The following is a 17,741-nucleotide window of genomic DNA, read 5'->3' as shown; positions in this document are numbered from 1 at the left end:
GCTTACCTGTGCGGTGCCAACTTGAGCTGAGCGACCACCTCGAGGTACGTCCCGGGACCAAATGGATGCGACAGAACACCGAAGAATGGCGTTTCCTGCCAAATGATAAAAAGCACCGTACAATACACACGATACGCTACAGCGTAAAGTCAAGGGTCCCGCCTACCCGAGTACACACACGGTGCGCAGAGCTTCAGAAGAAACCACACGACTTAAAAACTGCAACATATCCGAGTGGTGTCTGTCTACGAAAAAGCATTTAATAATACGCTGAGGGTGGATGAGCAGTTCTGTTTCCGTATTTAGTTTTAAATCTGTATTTTTAGAAGAGTGAAAATTGCTAAAATGCGTGTTTTCAACAAGTTGTAGGCATGAAACGCCCGGTAGAGATTCCTAAAAGCACTCAAGGGACTTAAATTACACTGTTATATTTTATCAGCCATATGTCGTATTTACCACTTAAATGTCATACTTGTCCTATATATGACGTATCCCACTTAAAACAAATGCACCCCATGCTAGGCGGGCCCCTTAATACAGGTCTTTAAAGAAAGGACATGCGCGGTGCGACTACACAAGCGAGTGATAAATTAAAATAGGGGGGGGGGGGGAAGGAACAAATGGCAGCAAATTAATCTGCTCTTCTAATAACGCCATCTTTAATGTGAATAAGGCAAAAGAAATGTCACACTAAACCTACATTGTGCGCGTTTTATCCTCAGATACCATGAAGCATGTAAGGGAGGGAGGGAGGGAGGGAGGGAGGGAGGGAGGGAGGGAGGGAGGGAAGGAAAGATTTCACGGAACTATCTAAACATACGGATAATGTCCCCCTCACTGAAATTCGGTTACGTCCTATAAGCATTATTGAAAATTCATGGGATGAGTACTACCCTACTCGAAGTCCCGTCAAAGCTAAATTTTCCTTATTATAGTGAACGTGCTAACGAGATCTAGGGTTATTTGTGTGTCTTCAGATAGTTCCTTGAATTATTTTTCAGCCAAAGAGTGCTCCTATTAAACTAAAACTGAATCAGTATGATTTATTTCAACACATACAATAACCAGGCATCTCTACTTAACGAACTCTAAAAAAATATATTCACATGCCGAAGTAGGGACAAAACGAAATTTTTTTCATTCTTATAGCGTCTCTGAAAATAAAAATTAACATAATTTAAAATACAAGTTTAAATTTTGAGTAAAAGGTTGTAAGGTGCCGATTTCTACTTTCCCGCCCTCGACGAAATAAAAGCCTCCGGCAGTCTGACAGACGGACGAACAGATGGGTTCCGTACTGCCAAGTTCACGGAACCATAGACAACATTGTATGTGGAACAAAATGGGCAGTTTCTAGTGGCGACACATTGTGCCAGAGCTGGTAATCGCAGATAAGACTGTCGGAAGACAGCTACCACGTCCCCTGGGTCACTCTTTTCAGCCCTCGAAAAAGCAAGAACCAGGAAATAATAATGGCTTCAGGATGACTTATTTGTGCTCACAGGGTCAATTAGCTTACTCTCAGCTAACAGAATTTTTAAAATTAGTTTATGTAAACAATGCCACGCGCGTTTGTTTACAAATATTAACATTTATGAACATAAACTTTTTGATTATCAGAGGCGTAATCAGTAGAGGGGAAGGGAGGGGGGGGGGGGGGTCCTTAACAATCCCTAATCAAAAAAATCCCTAATCATAAACTATCTGATATTCCACCAACCAAAGGTGATAAATTGAAAGCAAAACATGGCTTGCCATTTTTTTTTACTTACAGCATTAACATAAATGCAAGTAATGATTTTTAAATTGCAGTGTAATATACACGTTCCACCCCTCCCCCTGGATATAAAAATGAATAATTTTTATATCATAAGGGTCCTGTTATATTAATGGTTCTCTTTGTATTTCTCAAAATAAAAAATTGAATTCTCACCTTTTTGCGTATTAATTGTTTGGGTAAGAAAAAGGCTTGAATATAATTTATTTGCACCTTGAAATCCAATTTTTCTCAAGGGATGACCTGCGGCTTTGTGAGATTTGTCTTTCTCAATAATGAAATTGTAGCGGTTAGGTCCGCTACTTTTGAACTGCGCGCGCCGCCGCGGGCCTCCGGCACTCCGCTCCCCTCCTCCTTCTCCACCTCCTAGTGTTTGTTCAATTTGTACTCGTTTCCCCCCCCCCCCCCTTTTTGATCGCGCATGCGCGCGCTGTGGCGCGATCTTATAAATTGAGCTGCAACCAGGTGGGGAGCCTGCTTCTTCTGCTGGTTTGTTTAGTCAGGCTCGGTTGTCAGCGGTAGCTGATCTTTTGTACTTCTACTAGTATGTAGTCCGTTAGGTTCTGTTTGAACTACGTGCGTGTGCGACCTCAGGGAAAAAATGTAAGTTGGTTTGAGTCGTGAGTGAGGCGGTGGCCCTCACCCTAATGTAGAGTCATTTATTCTTGAGTTTGTTCTGTCTAAATTCCTTTTCGGCCGCCACCAAGAGAAACATGTTTGGATTTTTGCGTTAAATTAACTTCATCTTCGATTCCGTTTTTGTTTGTAACTGTCTCCCCCTGAGACGTCGTCGCACGTATTAATTTGTTAAGTAATAATGTAAATTCTTTCTTTAATTGTACCTGCACTTTGCAGTAGTTTTGTAATTCTTATTGATGTGAACTTAACTTCATACTTGGCAATGCTTTTGTTTCGAGTCAACTGCGCATTGTCCCCTTTTGATGGTCCGTTGTTTGGATCGCTTACGGTGTAGCCGGCGTACCTTTGAAATTTATTGATGTTAACAAGCACGTTTTGTCGAAATCATTGTTCCCAATTTATGTATTTAGCCTTTCCTAAATTGTTTTCACTTAACATTATCAGTAGCTAATGTTAACGTAATGTTTTGATTTGAATTTGAATAAAATGTCTGTGTACCTGAAACCATTTACCTTACATACCTGAACTGCTCCATTCACGTATACCCCAGTCCATGCCAGGTTCTGGCCTCCCTTCTTGCCTCCAAAGCTTAGTTAGGCTTTTCAAAATTAAGCTACATTTGCTACACCTACTATCTGATTTGAAGTTCTATCCTTCCCCTTTGCCCCACCCCCATTTCCCAAATAAAAATTCTGCGTACGTCCCGGATTACTTATTAAAAATGAGTACTGTAATTTCACATTTGTAAATAATTAGGTACCAAACGCTTAACGGTAACGAAATCCTGACACACAAAATACAATGAAATTGTATAATCTCAACAACGAGCAAGTGCGTTCGTCAATCGTCATGATATGCAGAAGTTTGAAAATTACATCTATGTCGGAGCCACACGTTTAAAGTTTGATAGCGTGTTAAGACACAGGGCTATGTACAGGTTTAATGTGACACGACCTGGCCTCTGAGATCATAGTGGGCTCCGAAGCACTTGTGGAAGCGACTGAGTACTTTATGATTGGAGTAATTCCAGAGGATCTTTGAAATTCATCATCAATGTAATTAAGCAGGTAATATGTGGTTATCTCTTAAGTTTTCAAGTATAACATCTAAGCTCTCGGTATACGGCATTAGGTAGAGGTAACTTCGTGAATGGAAAGGAAGTCGCAAAGAACGGAAAAGTGTAACCACGTTGCTGCCACCATCTGTGGCAAAAGGCGCGAACCAAAATTCACAAAGCCAAAAGGAAACTTTATAGTATTAAATGTTTTAATAAATTTTAACAAGATGGACAGCATTCTATTAAAATTCCTTGTCAAAAATCAGGTCAAAGCCGGGGTTTAGTTAAATCTTTTTTCGCTTTTTTCGGAGCCGTTATATTATATACAAGTTTAAAACTTCTATCTGGAAATGAAATGATTCGATAGTCGACGTAGCTGCTCGGGCAGAGGAATCCAGCGGCGGGTGTGGTAAATACGTGTGATTCGCGTCAAGAAATGTAGTTGAAAACACAATTTGCTTTTATTTATCACGTTCGGCATTATTTCAAAAGAATTCTACGTTAAATTTCGTGTCCCGAGTTTCGTATTACAAGTGCATTTGCTACATGAGAACACACTAATCCGATCGTTACAGAGGTTAGATGTCACAGATATCTGACGAGTACTGAAAGACTAGTTCATTCTCGCCCCTCCCACAGGACCGCCGCTGCCACCGAGGCCTGCTTGCGGCTGTCTTGTCACAGCGCTGCTTGCGCGCGGTCTACGTCAACACCAATCCAAGGTAAGGACAGGGCAGTGGCGTGCCCAGGATTTTGCTCTGGAGGGGGGGGGGGTCAGGCAGAAGGCTAGGGCCTTTCCGTGGGGTGGGGGGTGGGGGCAATGGAATACCCCCCAGCTAGGCGGGGGGGGGGGGGGGGGGGTCCGGGGGTCCTCCCAGGGAAAAATTTTGAAAAATACGTGTTCAATATTGCTGATTTAGGCTATCTAAAAATAATGTTTAATTAAACATCTATGCTTGTGTCATTGAATTTATTTTAATATCATACTAAATATTAATTTTTTTTCATTTTATGAATTTAATATTAAAATTTTTTTAGCCCTAGGGGGGGGGGGGGTTTCGGTCCCGCTCGTCCCCCCCCCCCCTAGGTACGCACCTGGACAGGAGAAACCTAAGATTTGCTGATCCGATTACAACCTTCTGAATAAACCGCTTCAATTCATCTCCGCAATTATTTTTTAAGTTATACTTCTTTATGCGGGTTACGAAGAAAAGATGAATTTTCTACGATGCGCACGCACCATAAAACAAAATTTTCAAAGGACGAAAAAAAAAAATTACGTACTAAAACAGGCTACATACAAATAAATATGGACTTTTAAATCTTATATGTTTAGTGGTTTATACTGCATACTGGTCCATATCATTAAAAACATTTATTTATCATGAATAGTAGTGAAATAAATTACTTTTATAAACTTTATCAAATGTATTTGTATAAGTGAGATTATGTTCCCGTATGTATAAGTTATTTGAATATAAATTAAAAATAAGAATTAACATACAGCATATTTATGGATTTTCAATATTAATTAACATTTAGTTCGACTAGATCACTAAATTGATCTATTTTAAACCTGCGTTCAAATTATTATTAAAAACCGAGTATTTATTTAATAATTTTAATTCGATTGAACTTATACTTTACCAATTGTAATTATAATATCACTAGTACTTCTATTGTTTTATTTATTTTGTTTTCATTTAAATTTTTTAAATTTGAATTTATACTTTATCAATAGTAAATATAATATCGCTAGTACTTTTGTATTATTTATTTGCATTTCAAAGATAGTTTTTGATCACACCAAGTGAGTAACTGCAAACGCGCAGGATTGAAGTTATTGCAGGTGCGGGTGATTCGCAAGGCTAGAATGGAGTGGATGGGGAGTGGACGAGGAGTGGACGGGGAGTGGACGGGGAGGCGACGGGGAGGCGACGGGGAGGCGACGGGGAGGCGACGGGGAGGCGACGGGGAGGCGACGGGGAGGCGACGGGGAGTGGACGGGGAGGCGACGGGGAGGCGACGGGGAGGCGACGGGGAGGCGACGGGGAGGCGACGGGGAGGCGACGGGGAGGCGACGGGGAGGCGACGGGGAGGCGACGGGGAGGCGACGGGGAGGCGACGGGGAGGCGACGGGGAGGCGACGGGGAGGCGACGGGGAGGCGACGGGGAGGCGACGGGGAGGCGACGGGGAGGCGACGGGGAGGCGACGGGGAGGCGACGGGGAGGCGACGGGGAGGCGACGGGGAGGCGACGGGGAGGCGACGGGGAGGCGACGGGGAGGCGACGGGGAGGCGACGGGGAGGCGACGGGGAGGCGACGGGGAGGCGACGGGGAGTGGACGGGGAGTGGACGGGGAGTGGACGGGGAGTGGACGGGGAGTGGACGGGGAGTGGACGGGGAGTGGACGGGGAGGCGACGGGGAGTGGACGGGGAGGCGACGGGGAGGCGACGGGGAGTGGACGGGGAGGCGACGGGGAGGCGACGGGGAGGCGACGGGGAGTGGACGGGGAGTGGACGGGGAGGCGACGGGGAGTGGACGGGGAGTGGACGGGGAGGCGACGGGGAGTGGACGGGGAGTGGACGGGGAGGCGACGGGGAGTGGACGGGGAGTGGACGGGGAGGCGACGGGGAGGCGACGGGGAGTGGACGGGGAGGCGACGGGGAGTGGACGGGGAGGCGACGGGGAGGCGACGGGGAGTGGACGGGGAGCCGACGGGGAGTGGACGGGGAGTGGACGGGACCTCACCATCGACTCGTCGTCCGCGGAGCGCGCGAGCGGCAGCTGCCGCACGAAGTCGCCCAGCGCCGGGTCCGGGTAGCTGGTGGCGGCGCCGTGATCCAGCGAGTCCACCCGCACGTCGCCGTGGATGGCCAGGGACACCACGCGCTGCAGCGGCACGCGGAACGAGTACGAGCAGAAGTGGCGCCCGTTCAGCGAGATCTGCGCGCGCACACGTCCCAGCACTCACTGCCTGCAGTCTTATCCACTGCATGCTCACTACTCAGGGGATGTGGGACAGGGGATGTCTCCTCTTTCATAAGGGAGGAGGATCCATGGCTCCATACGAAAATAAACACATGAGGCAGTCAGGGGCGTAGCTGGGGGTGGGGGGGGGGTTAAGGGTTCAACCCCCCCCCCTTAGCACCAAATCTTTAATTAATTTCTTATTCATCACTCAAACAAATTTCATATTAAAATTAATAAAAATTTTGCCATTACAATATTTAAATTTAAGTACTTAAAACTGCTAAAATAGCACTATTTTACACCTTAAAATCCATATTTTCCCGGGGGAGAACCCCACCCCACCCCCCGCGCTTTAATATGGGGGGGGGGGGGCATGCTTCTTAAAACCCCTTATACACAAATTCTGGCTACGCCACTGGAGGCAGTGCCTTTATTTCGTAATTAGTTTCTTCCAAAGTTTGAAATACCTACCACCATCCTGTTTATATTATCGAGTAGGGCTATTTTTCCTTCATTCCTTGTAAGAAATGACTTTCCTAATCCACTACAGCCTCTGATCATTTAGGCAGTTTTTCTGTTAGTCTAAATATTCCCCATAAGTTGCGTTATGTATGCTCTCATTGTGGCGCACTCTTGTGCGGGTGAATAGAACCAAGGTCTTGAGACTTAGGCATAATTTACTGTATTGTTACATAAATTAACTTTTTACAAAACACATAACAGGTCTTTTCTAAGCTGCTCTTGATGACCGGGATCAGAATATCAATTTGAAAACAGCGCGCAGAATTTCTCTCTTTCGCTGAACTACATACTTTGCGAGACCACCGGAACGCTCCATTCAAATCAAAATGCTACACGTTGTTTAAATATTCGGTTTACAATTTTATCAATATCTCTAGGAAGGACAAATAAACCCTCAAATCTGAGACATTGCAACCCACCTCCTTCACATACTCAAAACGGTGGTAACATTTAAATTAATGCAGATTAATCACAAGAGGAGGAGAGTGGGTAGCAGCAGGAAATCTGCAGAAAGTAATTTTTCCAGCCAAAGCGTGAAATTGTTACCACTTTGAAAGCACTTCAGAAAAGTAAATGGTTCTAGTCTACATTAGTGACCTCAGCTTTGATCTCTCTTTCATCTCCGCTTCCCAGTCCTTTCATTACAAAGCCTCATTAGTTACGTATAATTATTTTTAAGGCGTAGTATTTATCTTATTCGTTTATAAAAATGTTATAGGTTAAATTGTTCCCGAAGGTCTTTGTTATTGTGGGTAAAATGAAAGAAAAAAATATTTTGCTGAAAGTCTATATAGTAAACGTAATTAAATTTTAACAGCTGTGTTTAGGGGGTGGTATTATTTTGCTTCTACAGTTTCATATTTTTGCTATGATTTTAGATTAAATCATTGTATAACAATAGTAAATGGTTTAGGAATATTTTTAAAATTAATAAGCGTGTTAATAGTGTGTGAACTTAAAGGTCAATATATACTAAAAATCTGGCATGAACCAAGAAGTAATCGGGTGACGTATAGTTTTGAAATAAAGATTCGTAGTTGCATTCGTCATAAAACTTATTTTAGAAAAACATAGATAAATAAATTAAAAAAATTATCAAAACAATTTACAAAAACACGATTTAAAGGGTTTGGGGAAAAGATTGAATGAATAAATGATATGCTGGAAATGAGTAATTTTACGAAAAAGAATACAAACTAATGGTTAATTCAAAACCGTTTAACACATGATTAATTTCTAAGTTTATGCTATGATTGAAATATAAATTGGCCTTTAAGTTTATACAAACCAATAACAACATTATAACATGAATTAAATTGATTTAATTTTACATAAAAATTGGACTGTTATATGATGAATTGAAAAATATGAACAAAATAATTAATAATCCCTTAATGGGGTGATTTAGATACACGGAGTGTGTGGTTACCGCCAAATGCTTTCCGTGAGCGAAAACATCTATATTCTCGCCCGTGAATAGCAAGTGAAACGCTCTAGGCGCTGGGAAAATGGTCTCCTGAAGGCCACTGGGGCCGGAAGCCGACCAGGAAGCTACACGAACAACCTACGAACGCCCGCGCTCGACAGTCGCTGCGAGCTACGCCGCGCCGTTGATAAAACACCAACACTCGGCGAATTTCCACAATCAAAAACATGCACTCGCCACCGAGCAGAGACTACGTAGGCCACAAAAGAACTAGATCACATTCTAGCGGCGGTACATTTAGGTATATTCACACTAAACATTTTATCTTATTGTTTTTTAATAGCCAATTGTGTGAATGGTAAAGTCTTAAAAGAGTAAGGGAACCCTGAAGTACCACAGAACTACTCTCATAGTTGTGGAATATATCCACAGACTGGTTTGGTCAACTACAAACAACGATTGCGGTCGTAAAGTCCTTAAAACGAGCCTGTACAGAATTATCAAACATTCGGCAGAAGTAAATCACATTCACATTTTCTCTATCGAAAGTTATTTTGGAGGAAGTGCATTTTTAGTAGTTATTCCCCGTACTGGTGAAACATTTGTAACACTTCACAACAAACGCCTTGAAAATGTCACCATTAGCTGCTAAGCACTTTTACGCCATGTTAAGCATGATCAATTGTTCATCTGAGAGCAAGTCGAAGTTCCTTTGGTTAGGTCCAAAGAGCGGTTTAGAAGTCAATTCCGTGTACATTTATTTTACACCCCAAATCCAAAAAAACTGTAAATGACTCCACCACCATCACCAATCTCCCGATTAGGAAAATGTGGTTGTAAAATTGCTTCATCGGAAGGAGCCCCGTCATGCTGAAGGTGCATAGTTACGAGCATGGCCAAAACACGCAGTCTTTGCGATGTTCCTGTGATGTAGGCACACGCTAATTTGAACCTTGGTCTTCAATTAGGTGTTCCAAAATAACGGATCCTATAAAACATTCACATCGCACACCACACATTAAGAAACGACCTTGAACAAGGGTGTTAGGAAATAAAATTTAAAAATAAATTTACATTACCTGATATTCTGGTCACAATCGCTCCACAATGAAGCAGCGATTTTTTTTATGCTAATAGTTTTTAGCAGAAGAACTCATCAAAGTAGCAGTATCTCCGAAATGATATAAACGTTAGGTCATATGTTAAATAATTCAATACTAGATTAAAATGAGTTGACTACCAAAAACCATTAATTTTCTTCCGAGATATCCCGTTAAACCCTAACTCAAAAGAGAAGTTACACTAACAAAATCATTTTAAAACACACTGTCAATCTTGGAAATATTCAACACCTCCATAAAATATTTAAGATTTTTAGTGCCCCGAGTTTAACCCGTCATTCTCAAGTGTCATGCACACAAGTAATGACTTTAGCTTCACAACAAGTGTTTTTGTTATGTAGTGTTTTTTTTATACTGGTTCTTCATGCAAACCGTAGTACAAGAAAATATGTATCCGTGTGTTTAGAACGTGCTGTGGCAATGATAGTTTCGTAACAGTATTCTCAACCAACACCGGTAGCCTGCTTGCATATAAATAGAATCTCTCGATAAAACCACCTTTCAATCAGCAAGTAATCTTACGTCATGGCCACCTTGCATTTTCAGGGGACTGTTAATCTGGAATCAAACCGGACCACAGTGTGATCAAAACTGTTTCTTCCAAGGTGTCCTCTTCGGTTTCGTAATCAAAAGCCACGCCCTATAGACCACCAAAATGTTGGGGAATAAAATCCTAGAATGGTTGCAAATATTTATATTTAGTTAAATCCCTTAACGCAGGAAAATGTCCGCTTTATTTTAAGTAGATTTCGAAGAAATACTACCTATTTGTAGCCGTTAACATAGTGCGATTTCCGGAAATTTTTTATTAGTTTTTCGTTTCATGGTACCTACAAGTACTGCCCAAAACATTTGTCTGAAACAATTCTGATAAAACCAAACACAGCAAACGGTGGATAAAAAGAGTTTAAAATACGAAAATAAATTCATAACTATCTTAGTAAGCACACCATCAAATTTGTTCAAATTAATTGTAAATCTTATAATTTTTATATAAAACATATTTCTGAAACAATTTTTGATAATAACATTTTTTATGCGAGGGGTTATAAAATCTTGCGGTTGGAATAAGTAAAACTTCACTATCATGTATGCTATCGAATCCATTCTTATTTTTGTTTAACTTTCTGAATACTGTCTATAACTTATTTTAAAATAAATTTTTATCTAACCAACCATTAGGCATACTGCAAGAGGTGGAACAAAGGTTTTAAAGTATACTATCCAATCCATTATAATTTATTGTATTAAACCTGAACTTTATCTAAAACTTTAGTCGAAACAATTATTGATGAAACGAATTACTAACGTAAAAACAGGGGTTGAAATTTAAAAATATCAAAACTTAATTAGTACCAAATCCGTTCGAATTTATTTTGAAACATCTTATTAGGTGTTATCTTAAACCTTGGTGAAAGCGAATTTTTATACGACCACGTCATTAGTGCAAGGGATGAAAAATAGTTTTTGAAGGTCAAAAAAGTTGAATAATTACCTTAGTTGGCGTAATATGTAATTCGTTCTACGCTATTCAGTGCTGGATTCATTGAGTTACAAGTATTCATAATATTTTCGCTGCATGGAAAATGAGAAAATGTTTAATCGATCATTTTGTAATATATGAGAACATAAATATGTTATGTGCATAAAGTTCTTATAATGTTCCAAAATTTTATAAAGTTTTCAAAATATTTCTACAAGAAATAGGTACTTCGAAAACTATCTACGAAAAGTTCGTTGTGTTAAAAGCGATGGAATACTTCTGCTACTGCAGATGTTCATCGGTGGCTAGTTGAGACATGCACCGCCCTCACGACATTGGAAAAAGGGCATTTCGTGAGCTTAGAGTGTATTAATTTATCAAGATACTGGTCGTGTGAAAAAGGTTAGGTTACCTTTCAACAAAGAAAAATAACTTCAAGTAGCCTAGCTATCAGCCTGAAATGTGAAAATGCCGCATTTGAGCAATTCAACAATAGAAATTAAAAACAAAAGTATTTACTGCAAACGAATATGAAAAATTATAGTAATGAAATATAACTTTATGTGTGCCCGGCCATTTAATATAGTGATCAATACTCTCCAACTGTAGTTCGATATAAGGAAAGCCGTCCTTGTTATTTCTTTTCTTGTTGAAGATTTTATTATTAGACATCATACCCGGCTACGGGAACTACGCCAAAGCCTAGGCATCCACGTTCAGTGATAAAATATTGATTACTCATCCCCAATTGGCTGGAAAATAATGCAGCAAGAAGGTGCTTTCAGCACAAGATCACACGTTTCTCGGAAAAGCCAGGCAAAACCTCGCCCTAACCTATCTTGGATAAGACCCCTTTTTTTGTAATCCAGAAGTACATCATTTCCTCTCGTTCCCGTGCTGTGCCTGTAGAGAAATGTGATACGGTCCTTCAGCATAAGAGGGTTAGGCCGTGTTGTAGTTGAAGTGAAAGGGGACAAGTGCTTAAAAGTATTTATTTTTTCACTTTGGCTTAAAGTCGCAAAGGGGTAAAGTACCTAGCCACCTAATCTTGAGCTTACTGCCAATAACAGCTCGATTATATTCGCCCTCAAGTCACCCGACAACTTCGCGCAAACATGGAGAGGTTAAATCTACACTACAACTGGCACATACCACATACACGAACGAACCAGTTCGACTCATGGAGTTGGAGCTGTCCACCGAGTGATGCCCCAACAACTACCAACTGCAAAGAGCAGCTCACGCCGCGCGAGGCGACGGCCGGCGGAAGAACTCACCAGGAACTCCTCCTCGGCGACAAATATGGCAATGACGAAGGCCGCGCCGCGCCGCAGAGGGTTCTTGGTGAGCGCAGCCACCTCCTCGTCGCCCCAGCGGCCGGCAACACGGCTGTTGCGCACCACCTGGTCCAGGTCGAAGCGAGGGTTCAGGTGCAAGGCCAGGTCAGAGTCCTCGCTGCAGCCGCACACCAGGTTGATGGACATCCTGCACACGGCATGGACACCAGGTTGATGGACATCCTGCACACGGCATGGACACCAGGTTGAGGGACATCCTGCACACGGCATGGACACCAGGTTGAGGGACATCCTGCACACGGCATGGACACCAGGTTGAGGGACATCCTGCACACGGCATGGACACCAGGTTGAGGGACATCCTGCACACGGCATGGACACCAGGTTGAGGGACATCCTGCACACGGCATGGACACCAGGTTGAGGGACATCCTGCACACGGCATGGACACCAGGTTGAGGGACATCCTGCACACGGCATGGACACCAGGTTGAGGGACATCCTGCACACGGCATGGACACCAGGTTGAGGGACATCCTGCACACGGCATGGACACCAGGTTGAGGGACATCCTGCACACGGCATGGACACCAGGTTGAGGGACATCCTGCACACGGCATGGACACCAGGTTGAGGGACATCCTGCACACGGCATGGACACCAGGTTGAGGGACATCCTGCACACGGCATGGACACCAGGTTGAGGGACATCCTGCACACGGCATGGACACCAGGTTGAGGGATCTCCTGCACAAGGCATGGACACCAGGTTGAGGGACATCCTGCACACGGCATGGACACCAGGTTGAGGGACATCCTGCACACGGCATGGACACCAGGTTGAGGGACATCCTGCACACGGCATGGACACCAGGTTGAGGGACATCCTGCACACGGCATGGACACCAGGTTGAGGGACATCCTGCACACGGCATGGACACCAGGTTGAGGGACATCCTGCACACGGCATGGACACCAGGTTGAGGGACATCCTGCACACGGCATGGACACCAGGTTGAGGGACATCCTGCACACGGCATGGACACCAGGTTGAGGGACATCCTGCACACGGCATGGACACCAGGTTGAGGGACATCCTACACGCGGCATGGACACCAGGTTGAGGGACATCCTGCACGCGGCATGAACACCAGAGTGGATATCCTATATATGAACATGCAGCGGCGGGCATCACAAGCTATACAAAATGAGTCATAATTCTACTGACAAACTTTGGCTTCATATTTATCACAAAAATATATTGAGAATATGTACCTCATTAATTGTCTAAATTGCTTCCCAATACTAGTATACGCTTTTCAAGTTGGAGCGTAACAATTTTTTAAAATGATTACCTATACCGTTAATGAAACTAAACATTGTTTATCCGGATAATGTTAAATTGTAGAACTTCACTAACCACCAAAAAATTCTTTGCTTTGCTAAAATTATATCTTCGAAATAATTAGGGGGTGTTATACAAATTTATTTCAAGGAAATAAATTTACGATAGCAACAAATTTTGCGTGTTTATGAAATTTGTATAAATTAACATTATAGGGAAGCTCAATAGTTCTACCTTAAATCATGTCTCCGTTATTTGACCATTAACTTTAGACATGGAATCACCACATGTAAGGCGGCGTGACCCCAGCTAGCCAGGACATCCTGAGAGCACGACACTGAGGATAATCAAATAAAGTAACAATTTAAGTGGCCTCGTGTTGCGACTGAGCCAACGACCCTTAATATCTCGTTAAAACCTGTTTCGACGGAGTTGGAACTCTGACCGCTGTTCGTGCACTGATAGAAATGTTCACTTTAAATTTACGAAGAACGCTGGTTACAGATTATTGAATTATCCAGGGATCTTAGTTAATTTACGATTATTTTTGCAAGTTTGCGGTATGAGTTCACTTGCTTTGATCATAAATCAACAATAATAATCTTATAATCATAACAAAACTTTAAAATTATTTTAGAGTACAAGAAAAAAAAAGTTTTTTTCCAGCTTGTGTTTAACAACGCTGCATGTAACTCGGAAGTCGGAAGCCGGCGTAGTAGTCTGCGAAGATCCAGTTAATTGTGATTACGAAGAACTCTGCGTTTATTTCGGGTTAACTCTACATTTTAAATTCCGTAAATTTACTTTAATTTCTTACAGTGTGAAAGAAAAATGCGAAGGGGGAGGGGGAGATCTAAGATTCACTGACCTCTAATCAGTAAACTATATAAAACGCGTTCGTTCCTGGATCTTTGCATAATTATTTTGCTTCTATGAAACTAAAATATAATTAAATATATGCGAAAATTATTTCTCGCAAAAAACCTTAAGGGATTTTTTTTTTCAGGAGGGGTGTTTACGCAAGATTTTGGTTATCGCAACTGAAATTAAGGTTGATAAGTGTCAGCAACATTTTAAAACTCTCTAAAATTGTGAAAAATTCTTAACTCCAGCAAAATTATGAATTTTTTTTCCGTCGCGAATTTGCGCGAGCGGGCGGCGAACTACGGATGTGTTCAGACAGCTCGTTTCGGGAGGAGGGGGGGAAAGATCAATATCTATGTACTAGTTACGAAGTAATAGCCGTAAGGGAAAAAGTTATCAAAATGATAAAAACCAAACAAAAAGTACAAAAACAAATAAAATCAATAAATTTAGTTTTAGTTTATTATACAACGTCTATCAAAAATGTGCGCCCACTCGTCGGCTGCAAGCTATGCATATCACAGAAACTGTGTGTCTACAATGTAAGTTTGTCTACTTTTCTTTCTTTTGTAGGTCCAGGTGCTGACTGGCGGCGGAGTGAGTGGCCAGTGCAGCCACTCACCGCCAGGGTACGAGCGCCCCTCGTCATGAATCCAGCAACGGATATAAAAAATTGGTTGCCTGTAAAGTCGGTTTACGGACGATAGTTTAACGTGACAACGTCATAACAAAACATTGATGAAATGATTGCATACTTTTATGAATAAAATGGAATCATTTTTGACGTGACAACGTCTAATAAATCGATAAACGCCGGCTGCACGCACGAAAAAGTGTCCCGTAACGCACATTGTCCCGTTACGCTGTGTCCCGTTACGCTCATTGTACGCTTGCGCCGCATCTATCTCTCTTACACTCGATTGGAACAACCATCGATTTGACATTTTCGAGGCACATTATACTTGAAACACTCCCATTCGTCCTACTTCGCCTATCATCGTCCTATCCTTAACAGAATAACACAGATTGGAAGAAGTTAAATAGCAAACATTTATAAACGTTATAGTTAAAATAATCTGTTCGTTAAAGTAATAAACATATTTGAATTAATGAGTGCAAATAAAAGTAAATGTATCAATTAAATTGTAGATTTCATTTCACTACATCTTTGTATCCATACAAAATAGTGATAATTCAATGTCTATGCAGGCTTTACCGGGGGCCTACTTAGTATAGTTTTAAGCTAGGGAAGTTAATCATGGCTTCAGTTGTTAATACGACTAGCCAATTCCTGTACAAAGTACACCTGATGCATGCGACCCTCTCCCTGCATGGCTAATCCCAGCATGACTAGGCGTATAGGGGTCGTCCATTAATCACGTGATGTTTTTAGCAAATTTTTAACCGCACCTCCCCCCTAGTGATTTGTGGTGAGGTTTCAGACCACACCCCCCCCCCCCAATAAATCACGTGTATTTTTTGGTGCAAAATATTTTTAAAAATTTCGGAATATTATCTTTAAATATAGGTATAATCTAATTTAATTCTGGAAAATTAAGCACAGTGATAAAAATGTCCAGACACACATTTAGGTTGCAGGATTATTCTCACTGGCATAAAAATAATAAAGGAAAGGCTTATATGTGATTTACGCATGTATTCGGCGCCAAAATCACAGTCTTACCTTTGAGCGACTGGCAAGCCGAGCCAGGTGGTTCATGTTGCGGCGGGCGGGGATATTGTTGCCTGGCTACGGCGAGTCAAGGTCACGCATCGCTTTTTGGTTTAGTAGAAATCGGGCGAAAAAAAAAAAATACACGTGATCTCTCTCTACACCCCCCCTCCCCCCTTGTGATATTTCGTGATTTTTCCCGACCCCCTCCCCCCCCTCCATTTCGAGCCTCACGTGATTAATGGACGATCCCATAGGCTTCGGTCTGAGACGAACCTAGGTCCATCCTTAGGAAAAGATAAACAAGAAGACCTGGGCTTCGTGAGAGGCGTGGCGATCGAGGGCCGCTGCTACTCACCGGGTCGCATCAGGGAGGATTGAGCCCTTGATGGTGATGGTTCGCCCGGTGTGAAGGATCACCGGGATCTCCCCCGAGTACGGCACGGGCTGCGAACACGACACAAGAAGGGAACACATCAGCCACGCTTGGGGAGGCAGGAAAACTAGACTAAAACACCAATTAAAAAAAAAAAGCCAACATCCTCGAAGCCAACTTCGGTGTCAAGGATTCTGGGTTTGAATCCCGAACCGAGGCGTCAATGTGCGTGACTATTGTGATTCCAGATGTCGCATTTTAGCCACTGACGTGTACATTTTAATTCAAAATTGTTAATGTTGGGCTTTGTATTCTCTCAATGGTATAATCATATAGGGTCGAGTGTGTGTAATGTAGGACTATTTATACATGTTTATTTTAATTCTTGGCCTAGAAAAAATACTGTTTTTTTATTGTGCATGCGGAACTAGTGAGATCTGTTGACAGTCTTCAAATTACTTCCGAGATGCGAGACGGGTGCCGCTGTTTATTTTGTTCGCCGCTCCCTGGAACAGCTGGTACCGAGTGCAGTGGCGCGGCGTTTGAACGATTCGACTCGCGTTCGGCGAAACCGGCTTCGAATCACAAGCTAATCAGTGGCGCTCATAGCTGATAGTGGGTATATCCCTACCCCCGAAGTTACGAACACAGTATGTTGCTGTGTGAGAAGCCACGTCACTTACGGCTACAACTGCAGGCCCGTAAGTGAGCGTGTTAGGTGTCAAAAGTAATGTACGATTTGAATACACTTTTTCAAATTTTCTAATTTTTTTTCATCTCACGCCCCCCCCTCCCCCGCAAAAAATTCCGTATCCGCCACTGATCCTAATTATCGGTTTTTCCATGGTTTCCCGGGATGGCGTCTTACCACAGACCATGGGCGGTTTATTCTTTAAATTTCCCTGACTGAGTAGTATTTATAAACTATAGGATACCAAATTTGTTAATAAGCATTGTCAGTTATTTAAAAAAAAATTATATTCAAAAGAAGGTTTTGATTGAATTACAAAAGCAACATTTCGTCGTGGAAGGTAACTATAAAACACCCGAAAGTTCATTTTAACTTCTTATTGATTCCTTGTATGCCCAACCAACCTTGAGGATGATAAACCTATCTTCATCGTCATCAACAGAAAGTGAGAGGGCCACTGGGTCTCGGCAACGGAAGGCAATTAGCCACTCTCGGT

General features: G+C 42.4%; 1 protein-coding gene across 1 annotated transcript in view; it reads right to left on the bottom strand.

Moving 5' to 3' along the window:
* LOC134530924 (galectin-4-like) overlaps positions 1–17,741 on the bottom strand; it is a 114,561-nt gene that overhangs the window by 6,568 nt on the left and 90,252 nt on the right. The window contains exons 3-6 of the mRNA XM_063366238.1: positions 16,537–16,625; positions 12,277–12,484; positions 6,226–6,420; positions 7–95 (exon numbers count right to left, since the gene is read on the bottom strand). Of these exons, the coding sequence (XP_063222308.1) occupies positions 7–95; positions 6,226–6,420; positions 12,277–12,484; positions 16,537–16,625 (581 nt within the window). The remainder of the gene's footprint in view (positions 1–6; positions 96–6,225; positions 6,421–12,276; positions 12,485–16,536; positions 16,626–17,741) is intronic.

The sequence above is a fragment of the Bacillus rossius genome, chromosome 3 (assembly GCF_032445375.1).
Source record: "Bacillus rossius redtenbacheri isolate Brsri chromosome 3, Brsri_v3, whole genome shotgun sequence".
NCBI lineage: Eukaryota > Metazoa > Arthropoda > Insecta > Phasmatodea > Bacillidae > Bacillus > Bacillus rossius.
Note: the sequence above shows the minus strand (reverse complement) of the source record. Positions and strands in the feature narration are given on the sequence as shown.